Source organism: Cibotium barometz, chromosome 50, assembly GCF_041138505.1.
Source record: "Cibotium barometz isolate CiBa-2024 chromosome 50, ASM4113850v1, whole genome shotgun sequence".
NCBI classification, from domain to species: Eukaryota; Viridiplantae; Streptophyta; class Polypodiopsida; order Cyatheales; family Cibotiaceae; genus Cibotium; species Cibotium barometz.
The window spans coordinates 34,614,547-34,634,463 of record NC_141095.1 but is presented as its reverse complement, the minus strand read 5'-3'; the positions used below and the strand labels follow the sequence as shown (position 1 = coordinate 34,634,463).

The 19,917-nt window shown below is 41.5% G+C and overlaps 1 protein-coding gene across 4 annotated transcripts; it reads right to left on the bottom strand.

Moving 5' to 3' along the window:
• Positions 1-12,631: 12,631 nt before the first annotated feature.
• Positions 12,632-17,360, bottom strand: LOC147610056 (uncharacterized). Of its 4 annotated transcripts, none has more exons than XM_086787039.1 (4): positions 17,253-17,360; positions 16,719-16,894; positions 16,480-16,635; positions 12,632-15,654 (listed from the first exon to the last, which is right to left on the bottom strand). In XM_086787039.1, exons 2-4 carry the CDS (start codon positions 16,848-16,850, stop codon positions 15,484-15,486), a joined length of 459 nt encoding a protein of 152 aa, XP_086643165.1. In that variant the 5' UTR covers positions 16,851-16,894; positions 17,253-17,360; the 3' UTR covers positions 12,632-15,483. The 4 variants fall into 4 exon arrangements, with proteins under 4 accessions (XP_086643165.1, XP_086643166.1, XP_086643167.1 ...); XM_086787040.1 differs by having other exon boundaries at positions 17,257-17,354; XM_086787041.1 differs by lacking the exon at positions 17,253-17,360 and having other exon boundaries at positions 16,480-16,632; positions 16,719-17,215.
• Positions 17,361-19,917: the final 2,557 nt, after the last annotated feature.

Genomic DNA, 19,917 nt, shown 5'->3' with positions numbered 1-19,917 from the left:
CATAAATGTGCATGTGTGTGTGTGTGTGTGTGTGTGTGTGTTTTTTTTGCATGTGTTTTTAAGGTCTTGCATTGTTGTGCCCTCCTTCTACATAGAGCGACTCGAGTATCATTCCACCTCTTGAGGTACTCTCCAATGTTCTTATTCTTCTCATTTATTTGCTTTGCACCCTTGCATGCCAGGGTTTCAATTTTTCTATTCTCTTAGTCTTAAAGCATAATGCATAGAGATATGGGGCATTATTGTAGGTTGTAGGCCTTTTAGAATGTTGATTAAGTCAAGTTAGGAGTGGTTATCTGGCGAATAGGTGGTTATAGTGGAGGGGGAGCCCTCTATCTTTTCACTATCCTTCTCTTGTAAAAGAGAAGTTGCCTTTGGCTTTAATAGTGGGGAGCATGTGGAAAGTCCTTAGAAGCTATCATCTGAAAGGAGCACTGTCCACCCTACTTGTCTAAGAAGTATGTTTTAGAAGGTCTCAATAAAGTTCTAAAATCACATGAGTAGTATAAGAGTTCCAATGCGTTCTTGTGTTATTTAAAATTGACCATGCATAAGGTATACACATAATGCATAACGTATAAGAGTTCTAAGTTTGAGTATGCATAAGGTATAAGAATTCGAATGCGTTCTTGGATTTTTTAAGTTTGAGCATGCCTTGTTTTTATAATGTAGAGATGTGGGGGGATGATCCAGACTCAAGAATCCCCCATCTTGCCATTGTTTAGTGTCCATTCGCGTTGATGATCCGAACATGGAGCATCTCTCACAGTTGGCTGCTAGTCTGTCGCATATCGATATGGGAGAGAGAGTGTGCGAAACATTTGTGCTCCACTTCACTTCCTTCCTCAGTTAACCCTACACTAATGCGGGGTACTCCGATATAGGTCATTCATGTGAGTCACAAGAAATCATTGATTGTTGCCAAGGCCATTAAGCGTAGTGGAACCAAGCCACTAAGAGAATCAAAAAATGATTGGAAGAAGGCTAAAAAGACGTATCGAGAAAATCTCGATCTATTCGCATAAAACACATGCTAGATTAGAGTTGCAAGAGAGAGGAAGAGAGAGAACACTCCACTTCTATTGCACAAATGGGAGAATGAGTTACAAACAAGAGAAATTGGCTTTTATAGCTCCAAGTCTTTTCCCACTAGGCTGCCTAGGAGTAAGTGACTCGGGGCACCCAAAACATAGTTACAAGGCTTTTCTCTGTGGTTTGGCCAACTGACCAAGATCCTCTTGTCTATCCTTTGAAGCTCAATACTTGGGAGCATCTTTAGGGCGTTTCCCTCATCAAATGACATGATTTACAATATAGCATAGGTGCCCATTACATAAGTGTGCGGACATAGGTGTCATATGAATGTGTTAACCAATATGTGGTTAACATACTCCCCTTCCTAAAGGTGATCGCATCCTTGTGATGATCAGTGAGGGGTTATCGAGGCACGTGGGGAAGTGTCACACTTGGTTGGTTCTCTTGTCTTGCCGGAAATGAGAGGGGGTGGGGGAGTTAGTAAGATGGAAAGAAGTTAGTCGAGTACTGGTGATTAAGTATCCAGCGAGTCTGATGGGCTCTTATGAGTTTGCTTTTTTGTATGTGCCTAGTAGAACTCTTAAAAAAAAAATCGCCTCTGCGGGCGAGACATCCTCATTGGAGGAGTCAGAGTACTTGAATGACTAGACTAGCATGGAATACTTAATGAGCAGTATCATCCAAGTGGTAGGTGCTATGATTAAAGAGGATTCAGTAAAACAATGGGGTTAGTAAGCAAGTGGTGAGGGGCAAATTTCGGAGGAACAAGGAGGCAACACGCATGGAAACTGCTTGCGCTCCAAGATGCTAGATGTCGATGGAAATTTTCATGAAGCTCTAGCATCTTTGTCAAGACACTGTGATGGGTATCTTGGCTCTCGTGGATGTTGATTCAATGTCAAGTTGCGGTGTTCTCTCTTTTTCTTTTTATGCTTTGTCTTCTTCTATCATTGGAGCTATGGGATCCTGTGTTGATAGGAGTGGTAGTTGATATTGAGGATCCATAGGTGTTGAGCTAAAGAAGAAGTTTTGTGTAGGATTGATTAAACATGAAGCGCAGTTATTCGGGTGCAGTAGGGGTGATTAAGAAGATCCAAGTGATGGGTCATACCATGGACCAGGCTTGCTCTCACCATGTCCCCCATCTAGAGATGTACCTAGATGGCTGTCTTGATGATGAAGCTTTATGCGGTGTGTGCGCATAGGACAGAACCCCGTGAAATTTGTAGGTGTTGTGCATGGGCGAGGGCAAAAGGTGTCCCTGTGGTCCTAATCACCTAGAGACTCTTTTTTTTTGACATGTGTTTATTGGTCAATACCCGTAAAGAGGGTTTTGTACTGATGAATGTCCCATGTGGCTAGAATTGTGAGCTTACTTTTGAGTTTAGCTTTGAGTGGTTGGATAAGCTTAGCCATGTGTAGCATTGCCCCTTGGTTTGGTGATGAAGTCGAGGGGCGGGGTGGAGCTTGGTTTGGTGGATGAGGCTCTGTGGGTTGAAAGGGTTGGGCAAATTGAGCTTTGGAGTGCCCATGGGTTGGGTGTGGGCAAGTCCGGAGGATTTTGTTGAGGAGGAGGGAACTTGCTTGCCCGTTGGTTGCCAAACCATCTTGGTAGATTGGACAAGTGCTCACGTGGTGGGTGTGGTTTGGGTGAAGTGCTGAGCGGTATGCCTTGGGAGCTAAATGATGGAATTGCCATCATGGAAGCCTTAGGCTTCTAAAAGACATGTAGACACCACACTTTCGAGTGATGAAGGTCTGTGGTTGGCGAGGCTTCCGGCCATTTTGTGGACAAGGCTTCGAGCTATGAGGTGGTTGTCGACACAGAGGAGAGGCTTTTGATTGTGGCTTGGGGAGCCACATGTGTGTGTTTCCTTCATGGAAGCCTTGTGCGTTGTGCACATTCGTAAGCACCCAATATTGTTGGCTTTGTTGTACTTGGGGTTGCTAAACTCGTGGGTTATGGGACCTTTCGCAGAAGCAGCAGCACTAAAGATGTTAAGAAAACCCTACCCTAACGTGTCGTGGAAAATTGCTTATGCGCCGAGTTGGAGCTAGGCTCAGGAGCTCCATCGTAGCCACTCATTACCGCCATCCTCTTGCACTCATTTTCACACCGAGAGGCGGTTGCTCTAATCCAACGAGAAATGCAAGCTCTCCCGCGAATATCGTGTGGGATCTCTATGGAAGAGGATCATCTTGGTTAGTCTAATCACGAGAGAGAGAGAGAGAGAGAGAGAGAGAGAGAGAGAGAGAGAGAGAGAGAGAGAGAGAGAGGAAGCAAAAGGGAACAAGTGATTAGCACACTCCCAAACCCTAACCCTAAGCTCACCACACATGCTAGATTAGAGTTGTAAGAGAGAGGGAGAGAGAGAACAATCCACTTCTTTTGCAGAAATGGGAGAATGAGTTACAAATGTCAAGAGAAATTGGCTTTTATAGTTCCAAACCTTTTCCCACTAGGCCGCTCGGGGGAGTAAGTGACCTGGGGCACCCAAAACATAGTTAGAAGGCTTTTCTCTATGGTTTGGCCAACTGACTAAGAACCTCTTGTTTGTCCTTTAAAGCTCAATACTTGGGAGCCTATTTAGGGCGTTTCCCTCATCAAATGACAAGATTTACAATATAGCATGGGCTTCCATTATATAAGTGTGCGGACATAGTTGTCATAGGAATGTGTTAACCAATATGTGGTTAACATAAACGATGTTAAGGAAACCTTACCCTAACGTATCATGGGAAGTTGCCTAGTTGCCAAGCTCACGCTAGGCTGAAGAGCTCCATCATAGCCACTCGTCACCACCGTCCTCCTGCACTCGTGGTCACATTGAGGTAGTTCAATGGGTGATGTAAGCTCTCTCGTGAAGATCGTATGGGATCTCCATGGAAGAGGATCATGTTGGTTAGCCTAATTACTCAAGAGAGAGAGATAGAGAGAGAGAGAGAGAGAAAAAGTGATTAGCACTAATCTCTCCCAAACCCTAACCCTAAGCACACCACATGAAAAGATGCAAGGGAGAAGAGAGCTTGAGCTCTTGCAAGCACACACACACTCACAAAACCCTAAAAGAGAACACACAAGGTGAGAGGTGGCTGAAAATATTCTTCTTCTTCACACAACACTCAACACACCATATACAAAGATAAGAGTACACACAATATGAAAATGTACTCAACCAAATACATACTAGGGTTCTCTATAGTATGAACCCAACTAAATGAGCTGGCGCTATAACTATGCTAGTCTCAAGAATGGCTGTCACACAGCCTGTCATCCCACTGGCCACATATCACCCATGATCTTACCAACCATGCTAGTGGTGTAAGTGTGGGCCCTATCCCCTAGGTGGATTATTAGTGTCCACCTCCTCACTAGATGCGCTCGATATCTCAACACTCCCCCTCGAGCTCAACTCCATCTCATGTACACCAAGCGAAGCCCTGAATCTGCAGAGCTTCTCTGTACCCAATGCTTTGGTGAAGATGTCAGTGACCTGATCCTGTGTGCTGACATAAACAAGGTCAACGTCTCCTACCAAAACCTTCTCTCTGACAAAATGGTAGTGGACCCCTATATGCTTCGTGCGAGCATGAAAAACTGGGTTCCTGGCCAAATGTATACTGTAAATGGTAGTGGACCCCTATATGCTTCGTGCGAGCATGAAAAACTGGGTTCCTGGCCAACTGTATACTGATAATGTTATCACAGAAAATGACAACTTGTCTATCCACTGATAGACCCAAATCAAGTAGCTAACATGAAGCCACTAGTAGATCTTCTATCTGAGATACTACCAGCCCAATCACCATGTGTGTACCCATATACACATATCTTTGTCCCAATTTCATAAAATAGTCCACAATGCAAAGTAGACCTCACATACCTTAGTATGTGTCTCAATGCATCCAAATGCGGCTTCCGAGGAACCTGCATAAACTGACTCACCAACCCAATAGCATAGCTCAAATCTGGGCCTAGTGATTGTCATGTAGATCAAGCTTCCTACTATGCACCTATACATAGTAGGATCCTCCACTGAATTTGCACTCAACTTGCCATTCTGATCTAATGGCACTAAGATAGGCTTACAGCTTGTCATACCATACTTGGACAACATGTCTAAGCCATACTGTCTCTGCAGTAATCCAATACCATGTAGTGACCTAATCACCTCAATGCCCAAGAAATATCTGAGCTCCCCCAGAACCTTCATCTCAAACTTTTGTCTAAGCAAGATCTTTACATCAAAGATCTCTGCATCATGGTCCCCCGTAATGATCAGGTCATCTACATAGATGACAACAAGCATAACCCCTCTATCACTGTGTCTCACATACAACGAGAAATCTACATTGGCTACATGAAAGCCAATAGTGACAAGATATTCAGAAATCTTGTCAGACCATGCTCTTAGTGCTTGTTTTAAGCCATACAAGGCTTTTTTCAACCTGCAAACATGCTCGGGGTGACTCACATCCTCATAACTAGGTGGCTGCAACATATACACCTCTTCCTACAAATCCCCATGCAAGAATGCATTCTTTACATCTATCCAATGTAAAGACCATTGCTTTGACGCAGCCACTGCTATCACAACTCTCATTGTTGCCATCTTGGCAACTGGGTTGAAAGTTTCCTCATATAATCAATGCCATATGTCTGCGCATATCCTTTGGCTACCAATCTAGCATTGTACCTGCTTATGCTTCCATCACTGTTATGTTTTACTTTGTACACCTACTTGCATCCAATGGCTTTCTTGCCTTCAGGCAATTGCACTAAATCCCAAGTCTCATTTCCATATAGTGCATCTATCTCCTCATCCATAGCTTTCTCCCAACACACATTTCCAACAGCCTCATCAATGCATGTGGGCTCTACAACCTGCACAACTTTTGCCATGTATGCATAGTGATGTGCCACATAACCATCATAGGTAAACCTCTGCACAGGATTCTTCACTCTCCCAGATCTTCGCAGCTTTGCATTTATGAGGCTTCCATAGCCTTCTTTACACCAAGTGTTCTTATAGCTGGTATCCCAATATCCTCATCAAGGCTCATCTCTGAGCCTTGATGAGGATCTTGGGGCTTCCATAGCCTTCTTTACACCAGGTGTTCTTATAGATGGTATCCCAAGATCCTCATCAAGGCTCATCTCTGAGCCACTAGACTCTCCATCAACATGAGAATGCCATGCAGAAATGTCAGGCATACTAAGGGGCTCAACCACTTTCTCTTTGTCTTTATGTGATGTACTAATCACATTTGCAGGACTGGTATTATGATGTAGCCTGCCACTCCATGGTCTATCAACTGAACCACTAGATGAGGACTCTCCTGGTCCACTCAAAGACTGTGATTGCTGACTTGCATTTTGTGCAACCACATTTCCACTCACATCAGTCCTAACAGCTTCTTTTTTCAGCAGCATACCAGCTGCTCATCTCATTAAAAACAACATCTGTGCTTACCCTTAACTCATGTGTAGCAGGGTTATAACACCTGTATCCCTTTTGCTCAAGGGAATACCCAATAAACACACATTTTTTAGCTTTTGGATCCAGCTTAGTTGTCAGCTCATTTGGCACATGCACATATGCAATACATCCAAAGACTTTCAGATGAGACAAATTAGGTTTTCTGCCATAGTAAACCTCTCCTCTGGAGTTACATCATGTATGGCTGCAGTTGGAGTCCTGTTCATGATGTAAACTGTTGTAGAAATAGCCTCAGCCCAATAGCTATGCGGCATATTCTTCTCTCCCATCAATGCTCACGCAATCTCAGCAATGTGCCTATTTTTCCGCTCAGCAACTCCATTTTGCTGCGGAGTGTATCTGCATGTAAACTGTCTCTGAATACCATTCTTTTGCAAAAATTCAGAGAACTCATTGGAGAAGTACTCTCCCCCTCCATCTGACCTTAGGCACTTTACATGTTTCCCTGTTTGCTTTTCAACCATAACTCTGAAATTCTGAAAATGAGTGAACACCTCACTCTTCTTCATGAAGTATACCCACACTTTCCTTGTGTGGTCATCAATAAATGTCACATAATACTTGCAGCCTCCCATAGACATGGTCTTCGTAGGACCCCATACATATGAATGCACAACATCTAGTGCATTTCTGCTCACATTTCTGTCACATGGAAATACATGCTTTGTTTGCTTTCCAAATTTGCATGCTTCACATATTTTATGTATACCTTCAACTTTAAACTTTGGCAGTACTGTCACAATTCCTTTAGTCTGCATAGACTTTATTCTCTACACATTCACCTGTCCAATTCTTTTATGCCAAATGTCTGTGTCAGCAACAATTCCTGTTTGCAAACATTGCAGCACTCACTTTAGGCATGTTTACATTCAATGTAAACATTCTCTCCACTCTATTTCCTTTTGCAACCAACCTGCACTTGTCTTTAAAGTCTTTGACATAACAACCATGAGGGTTAAACCAAACTTGCAAACCCTACTCAATCATCTGGCCAACTGAAACCAGATTCTTTGTTATGTTCGGAACATGAATTACATCTGTAAGGTACTTCACTTTGCCATCCTACATAGACAATGGCACATCTCTAACATGGGTAATTGGATGAGCAGTGTCATCCCTTCTTTCCACAAAACCTGGTCTTTCAAGGTTTTTCATCTCCTTGAACCACTCCCCATGGTTCGAAGCACCTGAATCAACGTACCATACATCATCTTTATGTGCTGCTTCAACATTTTCAGACATGGCATTAACGACATGCTGCATAACAAACAACCTTTCATTATCCTCATTGTTTCTACTCGAGGATGCATAGTTGTTTTGCTACAATTTTCCATTTTGCATGTCAGCTTGCTTCTTATAACAATCTGCCTGCACATGTCGAGGCTTACCACAATAAAGGCATCCACGTGTATCATTATACTGCCTTTGCCGATTTTCACGACCTCTTTGACTCCCCCTACCTCTGAATTGGCCTCTTCCACCTGCATGTTGTTGTTGTTTTGTGAATTTTGGGACTATTGTTGTTGTTGCTGCTGGCCATAATTATGATTACCTATTCGGCCACCTCCTTGGTGGCCGCATCCACGGCCTCCTCTACCTCGCCCTCTTCCTGAACTTGTGTAGAAGGCTTGTTGCTCTGAACTATTTTTGTTTTGTGAAGACTGTTGGTCTTCACCCAAGCTCTTCTCTTCTATAATCAACATAGACACCAAATCTGTGAAATTGGAAATATTTTCCTAAGTTTGAATAGACGTCTTGAACGCCTTCTATTGTGGCTCGAGACCACGTAAACAGACTTTAACCTTATCATCATCATCTATTGAAATACCAATAGATGCAAGGGATTCCACAATACCCTTGATCTTCAATGCATAGTCATTCACAGACATACTCTTTTTCTCCACAGTATGAAGTTCATTCTTCAACTGTATCTTTCGTGCCTTCATATTCGTTTCATAGAGTTTTACCAAGGTGTCCCACGCCTCCTTGGGGGACTTGGCATCCTGTATGTGCCCAATCATGGTGTCTTGTATACTGATAGAGAGAGCCAATACATAACTTTTATGGCTCCTTGGTTCCAATCCTTGAACTCTTTCACATCTACAATAGTCGGATTGATCTTCGGTATCTCCGGTGCCTCTTCATGCTCACCTTCTATGTAGTCCCAGTAACCCTTTCCCATCAGGAAATTTGTCAACCTGAACCTCAAAGCATGGAAGTTGTTCTTGTCAAGCTTCTCAGCAACAATCTGGTTTATGCCATTATTTGATATCTTGCCAGACACATAAATTTACCAGAAATAGCACTCTGGCACAAAGTGCTGTATTTTCTGCAGCGGTACTGTACTACACTCAAATGCCACAATGAGTGACCTCAATGTGTATACATACACCCAATGGCAACTGTTTGACCTCCTTGCAACATACACAATGTCTGCACAACCAATATGTCTTCCTACAGTTCTTAAAATAGAGTTTTGCATAGAATCGCGATGACTTACCCACAGTGCTCGAACTCGCCTACTTTCTAAAAAACGGAGGTCTTAACACGCCCGATAGGACAATATAGTTGCCCTATAGCTTTACTCCTGCGAGAAGAAAGCTCCTCAATCAGAGATCGTTTGCCCCGGTGCCTCTCGTAGAGCTCCTAACAAGGGTGTAGTCGCCAACATAAATAGGGAAGAGTAGATGAAGCTCTTACCCTTGTACCACTTCCTGTGCTTCTCTTGCTTGTAGCTCAGCCCTTAGTATGAACCAGGCTTTGATACCATGAAAAGATGCAGGGGAGAAGAGAGCTTGAGCTCTTGCAACAAGAGCACACACACTCACAAAACCCTAAAAGAGAACACACAAGGTGAGAGGCTGAAAATCTTATTCTTCACACAACACTCAACACACCATATACAAAGATAAGAGTACACACAATATGAAAAGGTACTCAACCAAATATATACTAGGGTTCTCTATAGTGTGAACCCAACTAGAATGGTTGTCACCACACAGCCTGTCATCCCACTGGCCGCATATCACCCATGATCTCACCAACCATGCCAGAGGTGTAAGTGTGGGGCCTATCCCCCAGGCGGGTCATCTCAGTGTCCACCGCCTCACTAGATGAGCTCGATATCTCAACACCACATATGCTAGATTAGAGTTGCAAGAGAGATAACACTCCAATTCTATTGCACAAATGCGAGAATGAGCTACAAATAAGAGAAATTGGCTTCTATAGTTCCAAGCCTTTTTCCACTAGGCCGCTCGAGAGTAAGTGACCCGGGGCGCCCAAAACATAGTTACAAGGCTTTTCTCTATGGTTTCGCCACCTGACCAAGATCCTCTTGTCAGTCCTTTGAAGCTTAATACTTGGGAGCATCTTTAGGGCGTTTCTCTCATCAAATGACAGGATTTACAATATAGCACAGGCGCTCATTACATAAGTGTGTGGACATAGTTATCATAGGAATGTGTTAACCAATATGTGGTTAACATACTCTCCTTCCTAAAATCGATCACATCCTCATGATTAGTGAGGGGTTGTTGAGATATGCAGGGAAGTGTTGAACTTGGTTGGTTCTCTTGTCTTGCGAGAAATGAGAGGACTGGGAGAGTTAGTAAGATGGAAAGAAGTTAGTGGAGTACTAACGATTAAGTATCCAGTGAGTCTGATGGGTTCTTATGAGTTTGCTTTTTTGTACATGCCCAATAGTACTCTCGTAAAAGAAAAAAAATGCCCTTACGGGTGGGACATCCTCATTAGAGGAGTTAGAGTACTTGAATGACTAGACTAGCATGTAGTACTTAATGACTAGTATCCCAGTGGTAGGTGGTATGATTAAAGAGGAGTTAGTAAAACAATGGGATTAGTAAGCATGTGGCAAGGGGGGAATTTGGAAATATAAGGAGGCAACACACATGGAGACTGTTTGCGCTCTGAGATGCTCTATGTCGATGGTGATGTTTATGAAGCTCTAGCATCTTTGTCAAGACACCATGATGGGTATCTTGGCTATCCTTAAGTGTGCTAATGGATACAGCCATCCCAAATGCACTAATGGATGCATCGCAAATCAAATGCACATGATTCTCTAAAATGTCACCACGAGCAACTAGAATATCGTCATGATCCACAGGAAAGATGACAGGCATAGAAGTGTCAATGCTCGGTATCCTTGTGTTGCCTAGCCTGCTGCAATTCTTGATGGCTGCCAACCAATCAATGGTTGGTAGTCTTTCCCAATAGCCAACACAACCACAGAGTCCTTTGGTGTAGGGAGCACACTGCCAGCATAGGACTGCGTTCAACTCTCAGTGGGGCTTATGAAGAAAAAAAATCAAATAGTTGAACAATCTCCTCAACCCCAAAATGCATAAGCCTTCTCTACATGCATGAGTTTTGACTTACATTCCTTCGTTGTGTCATGCATGTGTCATCGTTGCACCAAAAGCCATGTATATATTATTTTACATAAAACTGACATGAGTTTCCTTGATTCATCAAACTGCTTGCAAACTGTCTTCTCTGTTGCAAATGTGCGACACTTTCCTTGCCAAATCCATGGAAACCATGATATAACTTATTGTTGGTACCTATGCTCCCCCAATGCCAAAGCAACCACTAGCCCTACCACCAATACCAAATGCTTCTCAAGAGTGCATAATCCAATACCCATTCAGAACCCTCTACTAAGAGGTATGTTCATATCACCACTAATGCCATTCCCACCTTTGATATTACCAACCCAAAATGTTCCTTCTAGAACCGCACCAATACACAATAGTACTCCAAGACTTTGCCAGCAAGCTTCGAGAGTCTGGAAAACAGGAGAGCTATGAGTCGTATGAGCAATATCCACCTCCGATATTACCACCCAAATTGTTCCTTCTAGAACTGCACCAATACACAACAGTGCTCCAAGACTCTTCCAGTAAGCTTCAAGAGTTTGGACAGGAGAGCTATGAGTCACATGAGTAATACAATTCAATTAGATATCCAAAGCATCCTCCATCCATTAACTATACCTCCTTGTTCACATTCTATTATTGAGAGTGTCCTCATAGAGCCATCACACAAAGTTCCCTAACTCCATCCCCCAATATAGTGCTAAACCCCAATGTCATTCCATATGGAGCCTACATGCTACAAGTGTAGATTTGATTATGCTTCCCAATAGAGTGATAATCACCCCAGTAGTGGCAAGAGCATTGGCGATGATGGCACGTGTTACAAGTGTGGCAAGATTATTAGCCACTTTAACATGTGTTACAAGTGTGGATTTGATTATAATTTCCAACAGAGTGATAATCATCTCAATGGTAAGAGAATCAGACGTGTTACAAGTGTCGATTTGATTATTATTACCAACAAAGTGACAATCATCCCAGTGGCGCAGCAAGAGAATTAGCTACTTTGGTAAGCCTTAACTTGTTAAGCATGCAAGGAGGACTTATTTATACACTCCCCCTTAATTCAATCACAAAAGGATCCAACCAAGACAAGGATACTATTATGGAAATATATTATTTTAAGCTCTCTTAAAAATATTATTTACCCTCTTAAATAATTCAAAGATTATTAGATTATCTTTGTGTGTTAAGCCCAATCACATTAAAATCAACGGTGATGCCATTATAAATATTAATACGTTTAGTATACATTATTGTATGGTTGGGACCTCTAATGTTTATTACAGTTGGTTTGTATGAAAGGGTGATTCTTGGATTACTTACGCCTTGCAAACATGTGTGTGGTTATGGTTTATATACTTATAAAATATGTGTTTACTAATTTATTGTTGGTTATTTTATAGGGGAAGAGAATTCAGAAGATTGAGGAGAATTGGACATTATTATTTGTTGGCACATATATGCTTCTAAGCTACCAATTCAAATAATGTATAAAAAACAAACACAAATAAAAATTACATGTATCACTCTAATCCACACGAAATGAAGCTTAATGCTTATGTTTTCAGACTGAATTCCACTCTTAATCACAATTGCTAAGCTATTTCTTACTCAATGCAATGAAATCTAAGCCTTTTTTAGGCTCCAAAATCATACAAATCACTAAGAAACCAAGATTTTTTCCTTCCAAGATATGAAAATAAAATTCCATAATCTAAATAAACTTCAAATCAAAAACAAAATCAACAAAGCTAACACATCCAAGACTCCAAATTTTGGTGTGTGATCTCCTAATCAACACCAAGTAATAATATTGGTTAATTCCAATGGGAATGAATGGAGCTAAGCCCTAGGCTAGTTGATAAAGACACCAAATATGATCAAGCTAAGTGATTACCTTAGCCTTGCTGAATCATATATTGTTGGTTCTTGTCTTTGAACCACAATTACAACTTTCAGATGTGGATGCGTTAGTTTGTCCGTAGCATCCTCACTTCGTTACTACACTAGAATACTTCTTGCCAAAGGGATAAAAGAAGAGCTTTCCATATCTAGATGGAGACAAAAAGAATTTCGTCTTTGCAATGGTTCTCTCTTATAAAAGGTGAGGAAAAAAGAGAAATCTAATCCAAGAGAGAAACCTACAAACAAACCTATCTAGCATGCATTCATCAAAAGGAAGCAAGATTCAATAACATACATGCAAGAAAGAAATGGGAAGAGAAGAGCTCACAAGTCTTATTTTACAAAGAAATGATTGTGTATTACTTATTGTAAAAAATGACTTATATACAAGTGACTAGTTTTTATACTAGGTTGGCCAACTTAAAAATTAGTTTAGTCTCTATTATTAGTCTTAAGTAAGTATGTATATAAAGTGCTTAGACTTTATCTATTCGACATTAAGCATAAAGTAAGACCACTTTATATATGCCAATGCTAGCTTACAAAACAGAAGTGTATGTTCAAGGAGATAAGATAGCAAAGCGCTTGGGTCGATGAAACCTTGTTAGTCTATGGAGTGGTTAATAACATGTTAATAGGTGTGGGAGAGACTACAAGAATGCTCTAGAATCCTTCTCTTTATTCTTTCAGTAGAGTGAGTGACATAGGTTAGAGAACTACCTTACATTCGTTTGTGTGAGAAGAGCTCTCTCTAGATCCTTCCATTGAGTTTGGAGCCTAGTTGGTGTGACAATGACAGAGAGGAAGCAAAAGAAGATTAGATCACACTAATATGATTTTTGCAAATAATGTGGCCTTCAACAAAGTCTCCACAACACTTCCCACATCTTTAGGGACATTAGCTTGGATGTAGAATTATAACTATCTTATAATCAATAATGCTATCAAAATCAAGTGTATTGTATTATGACAACAATGTCATATGATCACAAATGACTATGAAAAAGGTTCACTTAGAGAAATATTGTCAAGGCCTTAGCTTTTAAAAAGATTGGTTTTCAAATTACCTCTCCCAAATCCACTACAACAAATGTCCCCTCCCAATCTTCCCTTCCACATTATGGTGTGTTTTGATTCCAATATCCATTGCCTTATTTTATGATTTATAGGAGATATCTAATTAATAATTCATATCTATTATTCAGTACCTTATATCAATTAGTCAATATTTGGTGGCCACCATCGATATTCAGCCCATAGATAGAGTAGGTAGGTTAGGTGGGACACAAAAAACAAACAATTTGAAAAAAAGTCCAAAGAAAACACTTGTGCTAATGTTTAGATGATACATAGAGAAGTGCAAAGTAGTGGCATAGCTAACCATCTATATCAACTTCCACAACATGATTGAATTGCTAGAGCTTATAAGTACCAATAGACCACTATGAAGCATGAAGTTTGACCCCAAGCAAGAATTTAAAGACTGGAAGACTATTATAACAAACCACACTCACAATTTCCTTGTGTGTGTGTGTGTGTGAGAGAGAGAGAGAGAGAGAGAGAGAGAGAGAGAGAGAGAGGAGGACGAGGATGAGGAGTGGAGGTATGGGTATCCTAAGTGGGAAAGCATGGACCAATAAGGTAGAGTTGAGAATTTCAACGTTCCCTTTGCAAGCATGCATGGAATATATGATGGGTGCATGTTCACTATGTCAAGATATTCATTTGTCCTTTAAAAAAAATAATTTGAAAGCATGGACCAATAAGGTAGAGTTGAGATTTTCAACCTTCCCTTTGCAAGCATGTATGGAATATATGATGGGTGCATGTTTACTGTGTTGAGATATTCATTTGTCTTTTAAAAATAATAATTTTGAGCTCTTATTTAAATTTGAGTTCTTCTATTTGCAGCCTTTTGACAAGCAATAAAACCAAGGTTTGGGTTTCATGCTGGATTCTTTGTTAGCTTTTGGGTTTACAATCTTAATGAGCATATAATTTGATTGGGAAAGAATGAATTTGTCAACATTTACGGTTTATTGTTAATGCTTGTTGGTGGTTATGTATTTAAAAAACAGTGTATTAAGGAATGCTGACTATTGTAAGCTAAATCTTAAATCTTCAATGTGTGCTTACAAAAAATGATATTCTGCTTTTTGTTCCACCTTGCTTGTAGTCAAGCAACATTGATGATATTGAAGCACCTATACTATAGAGCTTGCATTGCTTGTTTGAAGTGGGCTATCTATGCCTTCAACTAATGCGTGTAAAGTTCCTAGGCAATGCACACAATCCCTTAATATGGATCGTTTATGCCTTCGCCTAGAGTTCCTAAGCAATGCAAGTAATCCATTGATATGGATGTGATGATTATGCACGTGGTAATGTTAGTGCGAGATGGTCTGAACCTTGAGTATGAATTCAGCCATGCACTAGTTCTAATGTGGAAGTAATTCCTGCCATAATGATTGCCCCAATATGTGCACACATTGCAAGGAATGGATGCTCAAACCTGTAGGCTGTTTCCCACAGGGAAAAAATCACAGTGGCATAACAACAATGTAAGTTTGGGGAAAAAATGAGAAGACCACTTTGGGATTCCAAGCTTCAGACTTTCTACTCTCACAGAATGGATAGGCTTACTCAAGCAATTTGGTGATGGATGATTCAGGAGCGCTTGCAGAAGGGAAAATGAGGCGATCACTTGAAAGCGTATGCTGCCTCCGGTGAACCTCATTTTCGGTCAAAAATATTAGCTTCCCTCTCCTTGTTACACTTACCTGTAGTCTCTCTTTCCAGAACTGTCCATCCTGCACAAAGTTCCACAACTTGCTGTGAAAGGCACAACTTCCTAGCACAAGAGAATGCATATGCAATGTGACATGAGAACAATGCCCCTCCCTCACCCCATAGAGTCGATGCTGGGCATCAGAGTCGTCCGTGTGATTGATAAAATAATTGATCGTGTGTGTGTGTGTGTGTTGAGTGAGTAAGTGAGAGAGAGAGAGAGAGAGAGAGAGAGAGAGAGGTATTAAAGTCATTTGTGAAACCATGTTGATGAAATGCTGTAGTGGGAGGTGCCTAAGGATCCCCATAATCCTCGCAACAAAATACAAGGTCAAGAATGGGGAGTGTGCCTCTACTAGAGATGCATGCCTGCTTTCTGTCAAGACAACATGCTTACATAGGCAGCTAGGAACGAACCTCTTCTTTTGTGACTGCTAAAGAGGTTTGAGATTGGTCTCGACTTTCTGCCCTGGTGGACTCTATATCCACAGCTTCCTCACTTGATGTAAAATGATGCCTCTCCATAACGTTAAGACAGCTCCCCTGTGGAGCTAGACATGACCATCCTAGGAATGAGTATCGTCCATTTTGACTGCCCTATCTCTGGGAAGAGAGGTGAGGAGTGTTTGAGTAGTGATCTGGACTGTACTCCCTCCCCCATCCATCGACCTAGGTGTGAAACCATGGAGACCCTTGGCACCTTGACGATTGATATGCTATTTAGACCTTCAAGATTAAGGTTAAGATAGGCTTCTCAATTCACTCCTAGACCAGTAGTAAAAGAAAAGAGAGCATGACATTGGATAAAGAATACAGATTCCAACTTCCTGAGGGACAAAGATACCTACATGGATAATGCCGGGTTCAGGTTGAGGGCAGCGCATGGGATGATCCATCTCCGCAGGTTCCACTGGGTGCATTACTTCTTCTGCTGCATCATTCAGTGTGGGATCGACATGCAATATTCCTTCTTGTTTCATACACCTGGTCTCCTCTTTACCCTGCTGCCTTAGCACAAAATAGCAGTTAGTGATGCCATAAGGAAAACAGATCATAAGAACAAATTTCAACGTAAATCTTCTCTCACCTTCCCAATGAGGCACTGCTTCACAGTTTCATGGACAGCCGATGATTTGCCACATGGACCGAGTGGAAAGAACTTGAAGATGGGATCATTTGAGGGGTGTTTCTTGCGGAACAGCCTGAAGGATCCCCCCATGTCTTGGTCTTACAAGAGGGTAGTCTGAGCATTAGAAGAAGTCTCTGCACAAGTTCATCGAGTTACAGAAGGCAAAAAAGCAACAAGAAGACAACCCTAGGGTTAGGAGGCTTCACAGAATCAATGCATCGATTTTTAACGGATCCCCTCAAAACCCTAAACGGCAGAGGCCTAATCTTGTACAGACATGAGAAGGCAGCTTTTGGTCATTCTGCGGCAGGGAAACCCTAAAATAGAAGAACTTCTCGCTAAGAGTGATGGACAGGCCTAAAAGAAGGCCAGTCCTTTTCGATGCAGTGATGACAAGAACCTTAAATCAGATGCTTTTAGGGACCATCAAGAAAAAATCTTGGAGATTTGGTCGGCAAGAAGCACATACAGAAAGAAAGGTGTTTCACCGACCTACATGCCGACGCCTACAGGCTTAGCTTGCTGATAATCCCCACCATAGCCTGAGTTTTCTGTGTTTTTGGGAGCGCCACCGCCACCGCCACCGCCACCACCATCACCGACGACTGCTCGTACGTTTTTTCATGTTCATAATCCTAGTCACGTCGTCGTGCTTGACACGGTTTAAGCAAAAACACGTGTTCCAATCGTGTGTAGTTGCCGGTTAAAAAAATGGGCTACCCGGTTAGCTTGTGCGCTTTTATGTGTGGTGTGTGTTTTTGTGTGATGTGTGTTTGTATATGCTTGTGTGCACGTGTGTGTATACATGTGTGCACGTGTGTGCATGTGAGACTAGTAAGAGAGTGCGTGAGTTAAATCACAAAAACTAGTCCCTTGGTGGGAAGTAAAATTTACTTTTTAAAGAATCAGATTTAGACATTTCAGCACTTGTAGAACTCGGCTATTTACACACAAAGTTCACCTGCGGTACCCTTCACCAAATCTCTAGTGTGTATGAGGTAGTCGAGGGCTACCTCTTGGGGATTCATACCCAATTCCTTGTGCCATAGAATCCATAGTGTGTGCCACCAATCTCTCACATAGACACATATATGTGTCTCTCACATGCATTCTCTTCATGTGTCTGTCACATACAGTCACAACCCTCTCACACACACATACGTGCGCGCACATGCACTCTCTCTCTTCTCACACCCGACTCGCACACACTCTCTCACACACATAGAAACTCTCTCTCTCTCTCTCTCTCTCTCTCTCTCTCACACACACACACACACACACACACACCCACCCACCCACCCACCCACACACATACACCCTCCACACATACGTGTGACTGTGTATACGCATATATATGTGTGTGTGGGTGAATGTGTTTATATATAATAGTATTAATATAATATTATTATATAATTACTCTATGTATATCACCCTCTCTCTCTCTCTCTCTCTCTCTCTCTCTCACACACACACACACACACACACACACACACACACATAAATTTACATACATACATATAATTTTAATTAATTAAATTTTAATGGTGGGAATGTGTGGTGAGGTGTGCTCACCCTCAAATAAATGTATGTTACATGCAATCTCTCTCTCTCTCTCTCTCTCTCTCTCTCTCTCTCTCTCACACACACACACACACACACACACAAATGCATGTGGACCCTCTCTCTCTCTCTCTCTTTCACACACACACACACACACAAATGCATGTGGACCCTCTCTCTCTCTCTCTCTCACACACACACACACACACACATGTACACACCTGCACATGCAAGTTAATGCAAACGTATACTCTCTTCCCCCAGACACACTCTTTCACATATAGAAATTCTCTGGGTCTCTCTCTCTCTCTCTCACACACACACACACACCCCCCACACCCACACACACTCTCTCTCTACACACATATACACACACACTCTTTGTCTCTCTGTCTCTGTCTCTCTCTCTCTCTCACACACACACACACACATGTAAATATATATAATATATAATATATTATATTATGTTTTATTATATTTAGACATGCACACACACACATACACGTGTATTTATAAAATAACTAAACACACACATACACATGATTTTAATTAATTAAATTTTAATGGATAGGGATAAGTGGTGAGGTGTGCTCACTCTTAAATAAGTGTATCTTACATACAGTCTTTTCTTTACAATGAGAGAGAAAGATAGAGATACCTAAATGTTGAAGTTTTCATAATGAAGCTCATCTTTTAAGAGAGATGCCCCTATTTTTTCTCTCAAGAAAAGCATTCCGTAAGAAGGGATAGCTCTCCTTTTAAAAAATGAAAGAACATAAGATGAGAAAGATCAAATTTGAGAAAGAGGCACATTAAATCTCCCCCCTTTCTCCCTTGGCTCACTCTCTTCTCTCCTTTAGATATGTGGAAGGGGAGATGGCTAGAGAGAGTGACACATGGTAGGGGGAGAAACTTGTGCGTAATAGAATAGATAGACACACACACACACACACACACACACACACACACACACTTTTACTCCATTTGTGCTCATATGACACGTGTAATGGCACAAATTGCATGATAGCCTACTTTACTAGGGTTCTTTACTTCTACAACTCTTTCACATTGGACCTATGGGTTGTTTGCGACTCTACTGCGCCTCTGTACATGAATGTTCATCATAACCCCACATGGTGGGCAGTTACGTTTTTGTGGCACCTGCTGCCTATGGGTTGTTGTGACTCTGTACATGATTGTTCATCATAATATTACAAGGGATGGTGGTGGGCAATAACGTTCTTGCGGCACCTGCTGCTATGATGAAGATGAAAGACTTCTTCGCTCAGCCTAAGTCATCATGACCCATATATTAGAATGGAGGTGGGTTCTTTTAACTCCATTAGCCTATCTGCCTTCTTATTGAGCATACACGATGTCTCTCACCCTTGCCTCGGCAAGGGGTCCTTCTGACCAGGTATACAAGTACTTAAGAAAAACACTATTTTTTCATACCTGAATAAGTTGGGATTTTACAACTAATTAAACTAATCTATGGAAATATATTCATGGGCATCATTATGTGTTTTAGCTCTGAATATTGTTGGATCAAAGCTTTGTTTTAATTGTTCTACATGGTATTAATGCTGAAAAATGA

Bases quoted from the DNA above. Each gene is read 5' to 3' on its own strand.
- LOC147610056 (XM_086787039.1), bottom strand. From the start codon at position 16,850: ATGGGGGGATCCTTCAGGCTGTTCCGCAAGAAACACCCCTCAAATGAT. The intron at 16,636-16,718 runs GTGAGAGAAGAT...GTGCTAAGGCAG, and splicing joins AGCAGTGCCTCATTGGGAAG to CAGGGTAAAGAGGAGACCAG. The intron at 15,655-16,479 runs GTAGGTATCTTT...AACTTTGTGCAG, and splicing joins CTGAACCCGGCATTATCCAT to GATGGACAGTTCTGGAAAGA.